This window comes from Tupaia chinensis, unplaced genomic scaffold, assembly GCF_000334495.1.
Source record: "Tupaia chinensis unplaced genomic scaffold, TupChi_1.0 Scaffold144276_1, whole genome shotgun sequence".
Classification (NCBI taxonomy): Eukaryota; Metazoa; Chordata; class Mammalia; order Scandentia; family Tupaiidae; genus Tupaia; species Tupaia belangeri.
Genome location: NW_006204133.1, coordinates 5,413,643 through 5,432,202, shown reverse-complemented (window position 1 = coordinate 5,432,202; position 18,560 = coordinate 5,413,643). Strand labels below are relative to the sequence as shown.

The 18,560-nt window shown below is 40.6% G+C and overlaps 1 protein-coding gene across 4 annotated transcripts in view; it reads left to right on the top strand.

The window, feature by feature from the left end:
- RNF149 (ring finger protein 149) overlaps positions 1-18,560 on the top strand; it is a 37,809-nt gene that overhangs the window by 13,475 nt on the left and 5,774 nt on the right. For 3 of the 4 annotated variants that reach the window (XR_003547534.1, XR_003547535.1, XR_003547533.1), the window contains exons 2-7: positions 1,846-2,096; positions 2,950-3,018; positions 6,425-6,507; positions 8,539-8,635; positions 12,823-13,021; positions 17,604-18,008. Coding sequence is in view for 1 of the 4 variants with exons in the window: in XM_014583426.2 (XP_014438912.1) it covers positions 1,846-2,096; positions 2,950-3,018; positions 6,425-6,507; positions 8,539-8,635; positions 12,823-13,021; positions 17,604-17,647 (743 nt within the window). In the remaining 3 variants the exon portion in view is untranslated. Of the gene's footprint in view, positions 1-1,845; positions 2,097-2,949; positions 3,019-6,424; positions 6,508-8,538; positions 8,636-12,822; positions 13,022-17,603; positions 18,325-18,560 lie in introns of those variants that run through there. The other variant, XM_014583426.2, reaches the window with a different exon arrangement.

The window sequence follows — 18,560 nt, the reverse complement described above, 5'->3', positions numbered from 1 at the left end:
TTTTTTTTTTTTTTTTTTGAGAGGTTTTTGCTTTAGGGTACATGCGCTTACCAAAAAGACACAGAGAGAGACAGACAGAAAGCAAGAACTCACCCCCCAGGGGGGATGGCCATGCCACAATCCCTTCTCCTCCATTCTCTTCTCCGGATCCTGGGCAAGCACACACATGCACCCGGCATGAGTTTAAGCCACTAGATCCGGGACTTGAACCGCGGTTGACTATGTGGGAGTCCAGCAACATGGCCATTATGCCAACTGCTGGTCCCTATCTTTTCTTCCCATATGAAGGATAATCTTCCCAGATATAGTATTCTTGGTTGAAATTGTTTTTTGTTTAACGCTTTAAATATATTTTCCCATTCTTTCCTTGCTGCATTGATTCTGGAAGGTCTGACATTAGCTAGGTGGGATAACCTTTGTATGATGTTTTCCTAATCATTTTGTTGTTGTTGTTGTTGTTGTGAAGAGGTTTTGCTGTAGGGCGTACATGCACACATGCTAACTGGAGAGACACACACATAGTGAGAGGGAAGGTGAGAAATCACCCCCGGGAGGATGGCCATGCCACATTCCCTTCCCCTCCATTCCCTTCTCCATTCTCCTTCCAGGATCCTGAGCATGCATGCACATGCACCTGGTGTGATGTTCAAACCACCTGGCCTGAGACTTGAACCACAGTCAGCCATGTGGGAGTCCAACAGTGTAACTGCTATACCACCTCCTGGTCCCTCTTTGTCATTCTTGATTATTTTTCTCCAAGTGAACTTCAGAAGTTGCATTTTTTTTTTTAGTTCTTTTTACCTTACTGATATTTTATGGTTATGACATTACTTTATAGGTAGATTTATACAAAATTGTTTTTTCAGCCTCTTTCATTTCTCTATTTTTTTTCTTTATTCATGATTAGAGAACATGCACCCAAATAATAGAGTTGAATACCCTCGATGGGGTCCGATCACATCATGATCCCCTCTTTCCAGTCCTCCAGCCTGTCAGATCATGGGGACCCATGTGTGTGCCCAGCATATTTCAGCCTGGTAGGGCCGGAGCATTCGAACAGCAGTCACCATGTGGGCTCTGGCTTCTCTTGAGCGTGCATTACCATTGGGCGACATAGCCAGCCTAGTTTCTCTTACAGTTCCATCTGCCTTAGTGAAATTGGTCTATATCATTCCATTGTTATTTTTTTTAATTACCATGTTTAATTACCTTAGAAATATTTTTTAAACTTTTAATCTGCTGTGGAACATTTTAAGTGCTACAAATGGTACTTGTTTCTTAAAGGCTTGGTGGTAGAGTTCACCTGAGAAACTGAATGTGCTCTAACTTTTGGTGGGGAGGGTGGTTCTCAGTGACTTACTGTATTATTGTACTTCTAATGCGATCAGTCCGTTTTCTTATTAGGAAACAGTTTTAGTAACTTAGTACATTTTCCTTGAAAATTATTCATTTGGGGACTAGCAGATGGCTAATGGTCATGTTGCTGGACTTCCTGTGGCCAACTGTGGTTCAAGTCTGAGACCCAGAGTCTTAAAATTCACTCTGGGCATATGTGTATGCCCACAATCCCGAGAGGAGAATGGGGAAGGAATTGTGACGTGGCCATCTTCCCCAGGCAGGGGCAGGGGGAGATTTCTTGCTTTCTGTTTCTCTCTCTCTCCAGCAAGTGCATGCTCCCTATAGCAAAAATCTCTTCCTCCCCAAAAAGGAAAGAAAATTATGCATTTTATTGAAGTTTTCTAACATATGTGCATAGATGAACATAGTACTTTTACATTTTTCTTAATTTTCTGTAATGTTATTTTGTGTCCTTTATCTTAATATATATTTTTCTCTTTCCTACAGGAATAGGAAATATAGTGGTCATTATGGTTAGCTACCCAAAAGGAAGAGAAATTTTGGATCTGGTGGTAAGAGGGATTCCAGTCCAGATGACCATCGGGATTGGCACCCACCACGTGCAGGAGTTCATCAGTGGCCAGTCCGTGGTGTTCGTAGCCATTGCCTTTATCACCATGATGATTATATCATTAGCCTGGCTAATATTTTACTATATACAGCGTTTCCTGTATACCGGCTCACAGTTTGGAAGTCAGGTAGTTATGGGTAACTCTCTTCATTTTGCTTTTTGAAAGATAGTTGTTAATCTATCCTGTATTGCTTGAAGGTATATTTGACCATATCCTAATTTCCTTTCACTCATAATATTTATGTATGTGTATGAGTTTTTAAAATAACTTCAATTGGAATCTATTAAATGTTCTGTTTTGTGGGAAGTTAGATATCTTTAAATCCAGGTAACTTTTTGCATGTTTGGCTTCTTTGTCCTTTTCCAGGAGTGACAAAAAGGGACTGTCCTCATGTAGCCTTAGTTCTCCAGCCAGGCCTAAAGGGGAGGAGCCGAGCGGAAGGGGCTTCCCTGTCTCCATCACAGAGCAGCTGTAAAGCCAGTCATCTGCAGAGAGCCTGTCTCAGTAACAGCAAAGAAAGGGGTGATGGGAGCCAGGGGTTCCAAAAGGGGCAGGCCTTTGAAATTCACACCTGCCTCTGGGGTCCTGGAAGGAGAGCCATCCTGACCAAAGACTAGGAAGGGCTCTTTCCTTGTAGGACCCTTAATAGATGAGGGGATGGTAACCCATCCTCAACTGAGCACTTCTTGCCAACATTTAAACATAGAAATTGGTCTATTCCAAGTTCTTTAGACTTGGAATTGAAAATAGTATTCTCAGTGAAACAGCTCTCTTAAGTTACATATTGCTGGTCTGTATATTGAGACTTAAATGGGGTTTTTTTGTATGTATTTGGTTTTTTAGTTATTGTCCGTGCTGTCATTTAACTTAAATAAATTTTTATAAGCTTGCTTTTTATAATGTATGACTTTTTTAAGGAAAAAAAAGGATTATCTAATTTAAAAGTTTGAATAATAATAATAATATTTTTCTACCCAAGAGCCATAGAAAAGAAACTAAGAAAGCTATTGGCCAGCTTCCACTTCATACTGTAAAGCACGGAGAGAAGGTAATACTTTCGTGGTTCTGTTTGGTTGGTTTTGTTTTGTGGTTTAGACTAGAGAATGAGTCTTAAATGCTTTCCTTTCAGTCTGCCAGTTCAAAGTACTGACCATGTGGAGTTTGGGCTAGTTCATGTCAGTGCTGTCTTTCATGTGTGAGTTCATTTTAAAGAAGAGTTGGCAGGCCTATTCTCCTAGTGAAGAGCCTTTCAGACCCACACTTGACAATGTGGTGACCACTAGTCTATGTGGTATTTAAATTTAAATGAGTTCCATTTAAGTTAAAATCGAGTTCCTATATCTCACCAGCTACACGTCAAGAGTGCAGTAGCTGCATTGCCTGGTTGCGGTCCTGTGAGACTGTGCTGACATTCCCACCCTCAAGCAAGTTCTGTTGTCACACCCAGGTGGTTGTAAAGAAGCCAAAAGACGGAAAGTCTGCACCATGGGCTCCGATACCTCAAATCCAGTTTTTTTAATCCGAGGCTAAATGTGTCCCTTCTACAATGTTCTTAATTACAAGAAGACCCTTCTACAACTTTCTTAATAACAAGAAGAAAATATTGGCGTTTGTGAAGAAGGGGAGAAAGATGTTTTTAAAACTACTTTTTAAAAGAAACATTTTGACATGGCTAATCTCAAACTTAAAAGTTCAAAATCAAACAAGAGTTTTAAAGCATTTTTCGAATAGGACAAATTCTGAATCTAAAACGTGGGGTGCTTAGAAGACAGATCCTTAAAAGGAAAACTGCAGGGGCCAGCAGGTGGCATGTGGTTAAGGAGCTGGATTCCCACATGGCTGACCATGGTTCTTGTCCTCAGCATAGTGTCTTGAGCATCACGCTGGGCACATGTGCATATGTGCCCAAAATCCCAAGAGAAAAACAAGGGAGAAGGGATTGTAGCATGGCCATCCCCTCAGGGATGATTTTTCACTTTCCCTCTCACTGTGTCTCTTTGGCGCACACACATACTCTATGGCAAAAACCTAAAAAAAGGAAACTGATCTATTGTGATAGCATTCTTTCTTTTCATAGTTCATCTTCTATCCTATGAAGTGTTGATGGCTGCGTTGACTTGTATCAATTCAGTCATTTTTATTTTCACTTTATTTTCCTGAGCTGTTGAGACTTGATCTCTTTCACCCTCCAGTCTCTGCTCCCTGTTTCATATAAAAGAGTAACTACACTTAGGGTCGGTATCTCTTCCTCTGACCTACCTGAAGGATTAAAACATAAATGACAAACTAATTAGAGACTGCTGATTTTTAAAATTTGGAATCTTGGTATTTACGGCTTAGGTGCTCTTAGAATGTATTGGTGGCTACCGTTCCTTCCCTAATAACTTTTACATTGTAGTACAATCAAATTTCGATAGTTCGTGCAGGATGTAGGTTTCTTTTCCAAGCTGATATATGGAACAGAAAAGATTAAAACACACACACACACTCTGTCATGGCTTAAGGTCAACATGTGATTTACATGCCACCGAGAGTCCTTGGGGGAGATGCCCACTCATGCCTGTGATGAACTGGCTTTCGACATGACCACGTACTGGACGAGCATGTGGTCTATTTTCCTCCTGGGACACGCCTTCTGTTCGCATTAGCAGGAAAGGGCAGTTGTTACATGTGAGAAGATGTAGTTTCTTATGCCTAAGTTACTGAATCAAATCTACGAGAATTTAATAATGTTTTCCTGTTTATATGCAGAACATTTTTGGAAATAGAGTTCCAGTGACAGTTTTTTGAAAGTTGTCAAAATAATGTTTGTTTGTTTGTTTGTTTGTTTTTTAAAAAAAGGATTCCTGGGTCAGCAAGTGGCCTAGAATTTAAGTGGCTAGATCCCACAGGGCCACCTGCATGGTTCCAGTCCTGGACCCAGTAGCTTGAAAAACATGCCTTTATGCATGCCCAAAATCCCAAGAAAAATAGAAGAGAAGGAATTACACTGCGGGCATCCCCTCGAGGGGGTGATTATTCACTCCTCTCTACCCCTCATCTCTCTCCAGAGAGAAGTGCACGTGCCCTATAGCAAAAACCTAAAAAAAATTTTTTTTAAGGATTCCCAAGGGTCCAAGAGGTATAGACATACATTTTCTGACAATTTCTTGTTTTAATTTGTATAGAGAACAATGCTGTGTTTCTTATCCAGATGTTGACATGTTATCCATTCTGGAGGCTGGGATTTTGATTTTTCTTTTCTTTTGGACTGCAAACCACTCTTGGGGAATTGAAAAATGATCTCATTTTTATGTGGTATATAATAAATAAGTGACAGTATTTACTTTTGTTGCAATGTATAATTTAAACTTTTCTCCTTTTATTCACTGGGGAGCACATGTGTACATATGAGAGGAGCATTCTCTGTAGGGTCTGGTCACCCACAGTCTCCTTCCTCCAGTCCTCCAGCCTCTTGGATCTGGAGTACTCTCACGTGTTCCCTGCGTACCATGTGTAATTTAAAGTGTCCTTATAAAGTTAATGTTTTCTTACCATTTATTTATCTTCTTGTTTGTTGTGATTTTCAAGTCACAGGGTTCAGTACTTGAACCGCAGTCAGCCATATGGGGATCCAGTACCTTAACCACCCACCACCTGTTGGTTCATTATAAAGTTAATTTTAATAATCTGTAATAACAGTATCTACATACAAAATCAGATTTTTACTGCTCCCCTATTAACAAGTGGTACATATGGCTAAATATAATTTTAAATAATTACTTAAGGGCCACGTAACTGTGTTTAACTACATAAGGGCAGTATATCCGTGTTCTATGGAATACACTTGCCAAAGCTGCAGCTGCACACAGACCCAGTTGGTAGTCCCTAAGGCCCTACCCTAGCATCCCTAGAAAGAAGATCTTCTTGGGTCAGGTGACCATTCTGGCCCAGGCTGCTCTGGTCAATGGCATGGGGCCATGTGGGTAGACTCAGGGGTTACCCAGAGAGATTAAGAGGGCTGACACCACCACCAAAATCTATGACTCACGGCTTCTTAGAAGTGGAAATTTTACCACAGGACTGCTTCCTCCTCAGCAGTTTTCATTTATTTGTAGTAAATTTGTTAATTCGTTAGATGAAAAACAGTAACTTTTCATTTATAATGCTTTCATCACAATGAGGTGAATATGCAGACATTTAGCCACATGGATTTCATTTGCAAGTTGTAACTGTTCTTTACCAAATATTTTTAAAATAATTCTGTTATAGAAACAAGTAGCTTATTGGCTGTTCAGTCTCTTTAGGTAATCTCTTGTTAGTGGCAAAAAGTAAACACCAGATATACTTATCTGTGTCTCAGTTACAGGCTGTACCAACACACAATCGTCTCTATGGCTTTCAGTCAGGACCTAGTGTATGGAACAAGGATTTTTGATATACCAAGGATGCAATGAACTCTCTTCTTTTTACAGGGAATTGATGTCGATGCTGAAAATTGTGCAGTGTGTATTGAAAATTTTAAAGTAAAGGATATTATCAGAATTCTGCCATGCAAGTATGTTCTTTTTACCTACTGAGATATTAAAATATTACTTGACAAATTTCAGGCTTCTAACAGAAGAGTTACATGTCTTTTATGCTATGAAGATCTCGCTATCTTGTAATCATCCCATCTCTTAGAGAAGAAGCTTGGGCTCTAATACTGTTTTCAAGGCTCCTTGAAATTGCTTTGCTTGGGAGTCTTAGGAGACCATTAAGACCTATTATATATCTTTGCTATAGATTTGATTTTAGTCTTTTAAGCAAGGCTCCATTAGGACCCTAGGAATTCCATGACCTATGTAGCCTTGCATAAGGCATGGTGTATCAGAAGCTAGGAAACTAAAACAAGAAAGGTAAAGGGCAGAGGGAGACCCAGAGAGCCTGAGGGGGTAGACCCAGGGCAGAGGTTGGCTAGTATCTGCACCTTGGGTTTGTGTTCTCTGTGAAGTGAATATGCTTCCCTTCACTCTGATTACTCAAGGAGCTTTGTTTTAGCATGGGCAAGTTGCAGTTTCCTTTTTAATGATGGGATACTTTGGTAACTTTTTCAAAGATTAGCAGAAAGGTTTATTTTGTGTACATAAATTGTATGTTTTAAGTCTGATCAGTTTTAATCATATTTGACCCCATTAGAAGCAAGTCACAAGTTAATAATTACATTTGCTTTGTTTGCAAAGTACTTTAGTATATTACACAAATATTTTATAGTAAATCAAGTTCTGAATAATTCTATGAAAGAAATGAAGGAACAAGTGTTGGCATAACAGAAGTCCCTGGATGAACGTAGCTGTTCAATCCCCAGGCTTTTATGTGGGGTTTACTCAGTAGGCACTTCATAAAGTGAGGTGAACATAGGTTCGTAACATCCTACAGAAAATTTTTAAAGTAGAAAAGAACGTTCACTTGAGGCTGGTTTAGGACCAGTCTTTCTGACTTAGAAATGATGCCCGGGACACTACACGGATAAGCAGCACTGAGTGCATGCTGATGGCCGGGCCAGGGTTCATACTGACCCACCCGTGCAGACATGCCAACACGTGCACATTGCCTGGTCTCCTAACGGATTTTTTACTTCTCCCTCCATTTTTTCCTGTGCTTTATATAATGCATTTCCTGATAGAGCCAACATGTTCTTGTGTGGTGGTGTGAAAATGATTACCTGTGTCATTTCATTGCAGTTAGGAGTAGAGGACAAGGTGGCCTGTACTACACTATGCCGCTCGGTGTGGCTATTTTAAGTGCACTAGTAGAGTTCTGTGTGAAGTGCAGGTCTCCAGAGCACAGTAACAGTAATGAACACTGATTCGTTATGTCCCAGCCCTGCACTGTTGCATGCATGTTGCGTGTGCCCTCAGAGCAGCCCGTGTAGGTGCAGAGGGTGGGAGCCCAGTTCAGGGTTGTGGCTCTCAAGTCGCACAGCTGGTTTTTGGGCCTTACCTGCCTCGCTCTAAAACCTACACTCTTAACTCCTGGTCTTCACATGCAGATAAAACAGATTCATCACATGCGAAGAAAAGTTGCCAAGGCAGATCAGCAAAATATGTGGTCATATATGCCTTTTTTCTTTTTATATTTGATAAGTGATGGGTGCTTATAGAAAAATGTAGAATGTACAAAAAGAGAGGAAAAAAGAGTTTAAGTCTTCCACCCAAAGATGATTTGTTAATATTTTGCCATGTTTCCATTTGAGTCATTTTATGGACATGTTTAAGATACTATGAGTTAATTGATTAATGTTAGTGTATGCCACATTTATTCCCAAAAGGTGCTCAGGTAACTTACAGAGGCACATAAGAATATACAGCCTAGCATGAGGCAGAAATAAGCCATGCCATTTTTGTGGAGTGAAGAGAAAATTTCCCTGGAAGATTCCATTTAACATAGAACATAGTCTAGATAATGACTGAGGAAAGTGACTAGATATTTATGTTGATTTGACACCAGCTAACTTGTAATGAGAGGATGAATTGGTAGAATGTCTTATTTCCTTTATAAGATATATAACATTGATTTTAAAACATTAACACATACTTAATTTTTTTAGGCATATTTTTCATAGAATATGCATTGACCCATGGCTTTTGGATCACCGAACGTGTCCAATGTGTAAACTTGATGTCATCAAAGCCCTGGGATATTGGGTTTGTTACACTTTTGTTTATATTCAATCTCTGCCCCGGTTCTTCCTGAGTGATTCACTTTCATTACTGACCAGAGGCAAGAGGAATGGATGAAATGCTCCTTCTAACATCCTTGCGGTTCTCTAAAGAAGTTTTCATCTTTATTAAAGATGATAAGGCAGTCTAAAACAACAGCAAACTAAATTTATGGTGATGAATTAATGCGCTAGGATGTCTCCCAGAGCGTTTGTGCTGGCATACTAACTGCACTGAAGGAGATGTGTGTGCTCATCAGCTGTGTCTAAACAAGAATCATAAAATGTCTGAGACAGAAGGAGCTTCCTTTTCTGGCTTAAGATGCACATTTTACATGTGAAGAGACCAAAACCAACATTTGATAGCAGTTTCTCCCATCCCAGGTTTCAGAATCAGATAATGCTGGGAAAATTGATTCTGCATTGCATTTGGCACGTCAGTTTGATACTTCAGTGGTCATAGGTCTTCCTGAGAAGATATGAGGGCAGAGTGAAAGAGATCTTGATACAGGGTGTGCATCCCTAATCCAGAAATCCAAAATGCTTCAAATCTCAAACTTTGAGCACCAATGGGAAATTCCACACCTGACCTCATGTGACAGGTTGCAGTCAAAATGCAACTCAGAAATAGACTATGTGTAGAATGTATATGAAAAAAGTAATTTTGTGTTTAGGTTTGGGTTTTTCCTCCAAAATACTCATAATTCATATGTAGATATTCCAAAATCCAAAGTAATTCAAGATCCGAAATGCTTCTGGTCGCAGTTAATTCAGGGAAGGGATCCTCAACCTGCAGTAGATGGCCACATGCCAAGGGTCTCGCATACAGGGCCAGATGAAGTGCTGGTACTGTCGCTGCTTTACTACTTAGGAATTCAGGCTTGAGAAACAAGGTCATACGGCTGGTTAATGGAGAATCAGCTTCCAGACACAACTTTGCTTAATTCCAGGGCTCAAGTTTTAACACTGCTCTACCCAAAGAGAACATAAGGGGAAATAATAGATCTTTCCAGGTCCTTGTACTTTTTTACTGTTTTTAGAGTTTATATGTAATCTCTTTTTAAAGAGTTATTTTTTATTTAACTATTTTCATTTGAACAGAGAGGGACAGAGTGAGAGAGAGAGGGAGAAAGTGAGAAAGAAAGCCTCCAGGTCCAGGACTCAAACCTTAGTCGGCCATATGGGAGTCCAGTGCCCTTAACCACCATGGCATCTGCCAGCCCCGTTTCTATACAATCTATTAACGTCCCAAGTAAATAATAAATTTCCTAAATAAAAGTCTTTGAAAGAAAGTAATTTATATATCAAATACTTTTCTTACTGCTAAACGTCTTTTTAGAATTTCTTTGAAAGGTCTTTCATGTGCTTCCCAGAGAGAGACAGATAATGAGAGGGAAAATGAGAAATCATCCTCTGGGGTGATGGCCTTGCTGCAACCTCTTATCCTCCATTCACTTCCTGGGATCTTGGACATGCACACGTCCAGCATAAATTTCAAGCCACCAGGTCCAGAACGTGAACCAAAATTGGCCATGTGGAAATCCAGGGGCGTAACCACTACATTATCTGCTGGTCCAAATAGTTTTAGAATTTTTGCAGTGTTTATTAAGAGTATTTTTATGGTGATCACTTTATGCAACTTAAAGCAGTAATAGCTATCATCAAAGAACTGACCTGTGAAGCGAGACCATTATTTCCTGGGGTGTGGGTCTAACATGACCTCTTTTCTAGTTTACAGTGTCTTCAAAAGAGACTTAAGCAGCCTATACTTCAATAAGTACCATAATTCTCCATGAATTATATTTTTAATGATGAGTTCCATAATGCCTTTGCTGTAGTACAAAGGAAGATAAAGGTCAGGATTCAAGAACTATCTCACTGGAAACTCCTCCTGCTTTGCTATCTAGAAAATGTGTCTTTCCTCTCAAATTGCTAAATTTCAACTTTCCTGTGGTCCTTAATAAGTTCAGCTTTATTTAGCATGGTAGATCATGCTTTTTTTTTTTTTTCAGTGAGATTTTTGGTATGGGGCACGTGGGGACAGAAAAAGACAGAAAAACAGAAAGCAAGAAATCACCCCCTAGGGGGATGACCATGCCACAATCCCTTCTCCATTCTCTTATCGGGATTTTGGGCACGCACACACGCACACACACACACACACCCAGCATGGGTTTTAAGCCACTGGCTCCAGGATTTGAACCATGACATAACCATTATGCTATTGGCTGGTCTCAGCTCATACTCTCTTAATGAACTGGTTCATCCTCACTTTGCTCAAGAACCTGGAGCTTAGATGAGAGGATGAGCCTTCACAGAAGAGCATTTTCAATTATAGTACAAGAAACTTGAGAGAGTCTAAATTATTTGCTTCATTAGTTAGTAATTTAGACATTTATATAAAAGGAGTTTCCTTAGCACCAGAGACTTCAATCCTCATGAGTTTTGATTTTGGAAATACAGCTACATATATATTTCAAGTACAGGGGTCTTCAGAAAGTTCATGGATATGTGCATTATGAAAACATACACAGGTTTAGACATATTTTTTTTTGCACCAAAATGAACTTTTTGAAGTCCCCACATATTAAAAATTCTTTATTTTGCGGAAGGTTGAGTTGCTTTCTTATAACATGTATTTCAGAAAGTTACCGTGTGTCTCCAGAATGCCTAATTTTTTAAAGAACAGAAACCTACAGTAACTAAGAAATTCACCTTTTATCCTTTTAATTGTTTTAATCCGTAGACAATAGGCCATTTTCTTCAGACCCACTGGCCACTCCTGCTGTGTATGTTTTAGATAGTCGTAGTTACTCTTAACTATTCTCCAAGCCTCTCCCTCACTCAGATTTTAAAGGCAAGCCTGTGGTTTGTCACTATAACCACTTCAATGTGTCACTTGTCGCTGCTGTTTGCAGTCATTCTGCAAGTTTCTAAGGTGCTAGCGCTGAACTTGGCTCAGGAGAGACAAGATGACTAAAGACTCACCCCTTACATGTGTGGGCTCTTAGCATCTACACTTTCTGGATTGGTGGGGTAAGGCCCTGCACGCAGACATGGCATGCCAGAGGAGGCATATTTGGAGTGCCTCCTGTGGGGACTCAGGAGAAGAACTCCCCCTGCCAGGTGGAAGTGGGCAAAGGAGGGAGTGTGTTTCAGAGGGTTAGTTGAGCTGACTGTTAAAGGATTTGTCAGACATATGAGTATCAATATATCCAGGTTGCCCATGCATCTGCAGGGGTGAATGGATGAGCTTTGGGGCTGGTGGGTAGTTAAGTTTGGCAGGTATTTAGGTAACAGATTGAGGTCGGCTGGGCAGGCATTTGCGTGTTACGTGATCCAACAGCAGCAGCACTTGTTACCTGGTTTTTTGGATGGAAGGGTGTTTAGTCACTGGTGAGGGGGCAGGGTGGGTGCCAGCACACAGGTGAGGCAGCTGGGAGGGTGTTTCACTTGCAGCAGGAGTAAGAGTCTGAGTCACACGCACACTTCTCCCACAGCGGCCCTCATCCAGTACATCACAACCAGCAGTTTCCCTCCTCGCGACAGTTTGGATGCAGATTAACTAGGCTTCTGGACATCCCCCTGTGAGTCAGAGAGAATCTCCAGCCCTCACTTTCATTATCTGACTTTCTTCAAAGCAGCAAATGGAAGAGGAGGGGGAGCTGGAGGCAGGTCTCAGCCGTCAGACAACCTGTCTATACAGAACCAGACTGATGTTTTTAAGAAAATCAAATACAGTCTGAAGCCCGCTGGCTCAGAAACCTTGCCCATCACTGAAGCCTCGGCGCCTCGCTGTCCGGCACCACGAGGCAGTGTGGGCACAGCCTCTGGGAGCAGTGCGCAGCCAGACTGGGTCCCATCCTCTGCTGAGGAGGAAGGAAAGTGTCAGAAAGCTTCACTTTCTGTCAGCAGATTGTTTAAAGGTGGTATTGCTTGTCGTCAAGGGAGTAAATGCTTTTTAGAATAAAAAACATGCAGGTCTTGGTAAGCTGCTTGTTGAGAAGTTAATATTTTCTTGCGAGGCGAGGTGAAGGACACATTGACATGCTTTTTACCAGATTCAGTATGTATGAGTAAATAATACTGTGTAGCAATGATGAGTAAGATGACAGCTAAGCTTTGATCGAGGCACTTAGCGAAGGCATTTTCTTCTCTATTCTGATTCTCAAGGGGGAGCCTGAAGATGTGCAAGACATGCCCGCTCCAGAACCTCCCCCTGGAAGTGTTTCGGTTGGAAATCTTAGTGTGACACTGCAAGATGAAGACAGAAGTGATGGGCGCAACTCACCATCGTCTTCAACTGATGAGTCTGTGCCCCAGCGTGACGCCAGCCTTAAAGAAGATGCAGGCGAAAACACAGCGTTGCTAGGTAAGCGCCTGCAGTTCCCAAACAGGTGACGTCATCAGGGATTGTGATTACAAGAAAACGAAACACCACATAAATGCGGAAAACGTGAGAACCATAATCCACCACCAGGAGATAGCTTTTTTAATTTTGGCTAGAGGGCATCTAGCGTGGTCTCACCAGAGAGACAGAGCAAGCACCCTAGTGGACCTTGGTCACTTTGCAGTCCCTGCTCGTTTCTCTATTCTGTCGGAACTGTGGGCATGTGTGCACGCACACACACTCCTGGTGTGCTTTTGAAGCCACGACTCAAACCGCACAGTGGGCCCCTATGGGATCTTAGTCATGGGCTGGCCTGAGATACCTTTTTTTTTTTTTTTTTTTTTTTTTGAGAGGTTTTTGCTATAGGGTGCGTGCGCTCGCCAGACAGACAGAGAGAGACAGAGAGATAGAAAGCAAGAAATCACCCCCCAGGGGGGATGGCCACACCACAATCCCTTCTCCTCCATTCTCCTCTCGGGATCTTGGGCATGCACGCATACACGCCCAGCGTGAGTTTTAAGCCACTGGGTCCGGGACTCGAACCACGGTCAGCTACATGGGAGTCCAGTGACATAGCCATTACGCTAACTGCTGGTCCCGAGATACCATTTTTTACGTTATGGTAAATGTCTAGTGTTTAAGGATAGAGGACTATCACTTAAGTTAGGGAACCTGATTTTTTCACTTAATATATGAAGCTCTTTCTATATCAATAACTAGCTCTTTTATTTATTTATTTTTAAGATTTTTGCCATAGGGTGCATGCATTCACCAGAGAGTGGGAGGGAAAATGAGAACTCATTCTCCAGGTGGATGGCCACATCACAATCCCTTCTCCATTCTCTTGAGATTTGAAGCACACACATGTGCATGTACACACACGCACACACACGTACACCTAGCATGATTTTCAGGCCACCGGATCTGGGACTCAAACTGTCAGGTCCGTCATGTGGGATCCAGCTCCTTAACCACCACTCCACCTGCTAGCCCTGGACCATTTTTTTACAGGTGTATGGTATTGATTTTAGATATTCTGTAATTTCTTTAAAATATTAATGGACTCTTATTTTCAGTAACATTTTGAGGTCATGTGTGCCTGTCTTTTTTGTTATTCTAATAGGTAAAATAATAGTGAATTGCATTTTTTTATTACTAGTGAGGTTACCCTTTTTCATATACATTTGTTGGTTATTTTTATCCTTCTCTTGTTCATTCAAAGCTTGTTTTTGAGTGGAGATAGTAATTCTTCTATATTGATTCTTAGAGCTCTTTATATATTAAAAATATAAGGTCTTTGTCAGATATTTTGTATATTTTCCCCAAATTTATGTATCCTTTTGACTTTTTGGTATATTTTACTAGAGAATAATTTTTAATTTTTATGTAGTTCCCCTTCTCATTCTGTCATGATTATTCTGTCTTCGATAGCATGCTAATTTAGAAAGGTCTCTCTCACCTCAGGATTATAACTGTATTACCCCACATGTTGCTAGTATTTGTGGGTTTATATTTTATATTTAAGCCTTAATTCACATAATTTAAGGTGTGAAGGGAGATTTAATCAGTTTTTTAAACAAATATTTAACCAGTTGTCTCAATATTGTTTAATGAATAATAATCATTTGCAAATAATGTTTTGGTATTTGCAACACAATACAGATTTCTTCATCTTTATTATTTTTTTAAAGCTATTCTATATCTTTCAAAGATTAATTCTAAAATTATTTTGCCACGTAAAAGAATATCCCATCAATTTTTATTGGAATGGAATTTACAGGTTATTTTACCTGGAAAGAATTGATGTTTCGCGCTACCCAGTGACGTGGTTTAAGTAGCTAGATCCCACATCGTTCTAATCCTGGCAGCTTGAAAAACATGCCTAGTGCATGAGTGTGCATGTCCAAAATCCTGAAATGAGGAAGAAATGGAGAAGTTACAGTGTGGCCATCCCCATGGGAGGTGCTTTCTTACTTTCTCTTTCTTTCACTTTCGCTCACGTGCTCTCTGCGCACGCGCTACTGCATGCACCCTCTGGCAAATTAAAAAAAAAAAAAAAAAAAGCTTTCATTTTTGACTTTTTCCATCTTGGATGAAGAAGCATATTTTTCCAAAGCAGTAAGCTTCAGATTGAATCAGTTTGTCTTTTAATGTGTAGGATCTGTGAGGCAAAGACAGAAATATTAGAACTGAAGTTTTAAACCAGCAGAGGGAGAGAAAGAATGTACTATGGAAGACAGGGAAAACGGCCTTCAGAAAATGATCAGGTTGTGTCAACCGATCTGTCATAGGCGTTCTCTTAACCAGCTCTCGAGCCAAGACCTCACCAAGCAGAATGTTCAGTTTCCCGGTGGCTCTCATTTTAAGAATCTCACTGTGTTGAGCCAAAGTGCATGACAACATGATTTTTGTCATTGCCTTCAGACTCCAGAAAGACAACTCAATTTACTTTCTCTAGCACACGGCCACCCGTGAGGTATTTAAAGACAGATAAAGATTCTTACCCTGACCAGACATCCCTCAAAAGCAGGCTAAAAAGTTCCTGGGAAAATGGAATTAAAGTACAAGTTGAAAAGTAAACGAAACTTGGACTGGGGTGATGTGCAGTGATAAAACCCAGCGCTCTGCAAGGCCGGCCACGCAGGTTTCCAGGTTTGCACCCAGAGCTCCACCTGAGAGTGCCAGGCACGTGTGTCCACGACTCAGGGTGGACCGTGGCATCAGGACCCTGCTAGGGTTTTCTGTTTCAGTCTGTCTCTCTTGTTCATGAGAAAAATAACCTATTTTTTAAAACTTGAAATTCGTCTACCATTTTTTCATAATAAATTATTTCCATGAACTTTTTGAATAACCCTCATAATATAATTCAAAATAGCAAATAGAAATAAAGAAGGTGGGAAAAGAAGCCAGGCATACAGAACAACAGAAAGTCAGACACTTTCTATAGAAACTGGATTCCTCCCACCCACCTATTCCCTTCTTGGGGCTAACTTTCCATTTTTCTCTTTTCCTTTTTTTTTTTTTTTAACAAGAATTCTTTGTTTGATTTTTAAAATTTATTTATTAAAATTTGCTATAGGGCACAGGCGCAAGACAGAGAGAGAGAGGGAGAGTGAGAAAGCAAGCTGCCAGGTCTGGGACTCAAACCACAGTTGGCCATGTGCCTTACCAGCATTCCACCTGTTGGCCCCTCTATCTTTTTTTGTAAATTCCTAAATATTTACCAGTAAATTGACAGGTATTTATAGGTTTATATTCTTTTCACCTTATAAGAGGAACAACATGAATTGAGAAGTATTAAATTAGAAAAATCAGGACCAGCAGGTGGCATGGCGGTTGGGGTGCTAGACTCCCACATGGCCAATTGCAGTTCAAGTCTCATACTTGGTGGCTTGCCTTCTCACTTTCTGTCTCTCTCTGTTTCTGTCTCTGGTGAATGTATGTGCCCTACAGCAAAATTGAAAAATAAAAATCAATTACTTTTAGAGACCTTAGTACTTCTGGAATATCATAGTTTGACTTACAGTTGAGAAAGCATCTACCAGACTCTCCAGAGCAAATAGGAAATAGGTGTGGAGATCATTCATGGTAAGGGCTGGAGAGTCCCCGCTCAGTTCCCTTCCACTGTCCTGTTGACTCACCTACCTTACGCTCATGGAAGAGGGTAGAGCTCAAGGTATTTTTCTCTAGGGGAAGGGGGAGGTGGAGAGATGGCCAAAGGAGAAAAAACACGTTTCAGGAGAGGTTCAAGAGGCCCCTGTACAGCATGATTACACTGTGGCTATAACACTATTATCTACTGGGAAAAGCCACTACAGTGGATTATAAGTGTCCTCATCACAGATAAATGAAAAGTACATAAGGGAATGCACAAGCTGATGAGCTGGCCTTAGGCATTCCACAATGTATACACATTTCAGAACATCACATTGTACCCCCGAAATGGGTACATTTTTGTCAAGTTAAAAAGTAAATACAGCTTTAAAACTGGGCAAAAACCTAATAAGATTACTTGTGTTGTATCACTATTAAATAAAATTTATAATTAGCCCAAAAGAAGAGTACTTGTCTCCGTTGCTCTATTCGAGGAAATACTGTATCGCTGGAACAGCCTTTCATGCTGAACTGATTTGGCACTCCTGTCTTACGTGCCTAGTATTCCCAATCATCTGGGTTTAATGCCAGCTCCGCCTCTTCCCTGCCGTCTCAAACGAGGATGACAACATACAATTGTAGTCTCTAGCAGGGCCCTAGGAAGGCCCACACATGCCCAGGAAATGCCAGCTGTTGTCCTTAATAGCAATAGTGTCATCATAAGAACTCATCTGACTTCTGAGAACACGTCCGAGCACTATGTTGCTTAGAAATCCTCTCGTCTGTGAGGAAGACATGGATGTGTTTTCTTGTTGACTGTCTCTGGAGTGGGCTGCCATTTTTGTATGGAAGTTCTATTTGAAGTTTTCTGTGCTCGGTTCCTTGATCCATCACCTCCCAGCGAGTGACCGTGTTTGCCTAACTGAAGTTAGGACTGTGCTGATTGACACACTTTGTTGCTCTGTTGTAGAAGCCGGCAGGAGCGACCCTCAGCGTGGAGGACCCGCCTCCTAGCACGCATCCTAGTCCCACCGACTGACTGCATCGCCGACAGCTCTGGCTTGAACTAAAGGACATTTTATTTTTTTAACTTTAGCACTATATAGTTTGTATATTTGAAAATAATGTACATTATTTTACCTACCAGATTCTGATTTGGTATACAAAGGGCTAAGATATTTTATGCTTAAAGAGATTTTTTGATCAGTCTTCATATATTTATCTACTAAAATAGAATGTTTATGATAAACTGTGTGTTGTTTCAGTTACAAGGACCATGACTAGGGAAACCATGCCGGTGTAAAGGACGATGGTGCTGTGCACACCACACCAGCTCCTGCACGACTGCAAAAACAGGATGAGTTCTGCTTTCAAGGTTTTTAGGATAGTCGAAGTAGACTTGAGTAATTAAATTCAACGATCACATAGACTTTCCCTGGAAGAAAGACCTTTTAAAACTGTCACTTTGTAAATGTGATGAGACATCTTCAGCTCTCTTGCACATCTATATTGTATATAGAGGTTTCAAAATCTGAGAACACTTTTCTGTCGTCATTTGGAATTATGAGAAAAGCACTAGATGACTTTCGGATTTGCACTTTTCCTTTTGTTACCTTTTTTCTTGTGACTCCTTCATGGAGAAATGTGTCCGTGTTTCCTACAAATAAAAAATCTTGAGATTGTGTATTACACATGAGCATTAATTTCTTCGTTGCCTTATGAAGGAAATGGAGTAGGTATACTTTAAAATAATGAATATATTCATTTAGTTCCAATTGCAGTCTAGCCTTTACACTTGAAAGGGCGATGCAGATTTTGACTTGTTGTTGGACAGAAATAAAGTAACCCGCGTTCCTGATCCGTTTTTAAGCAGACTTCATCCCGTGACCTTGCTTACCCTGTTTTATTCTTGGTTGTCGTTCTTGCT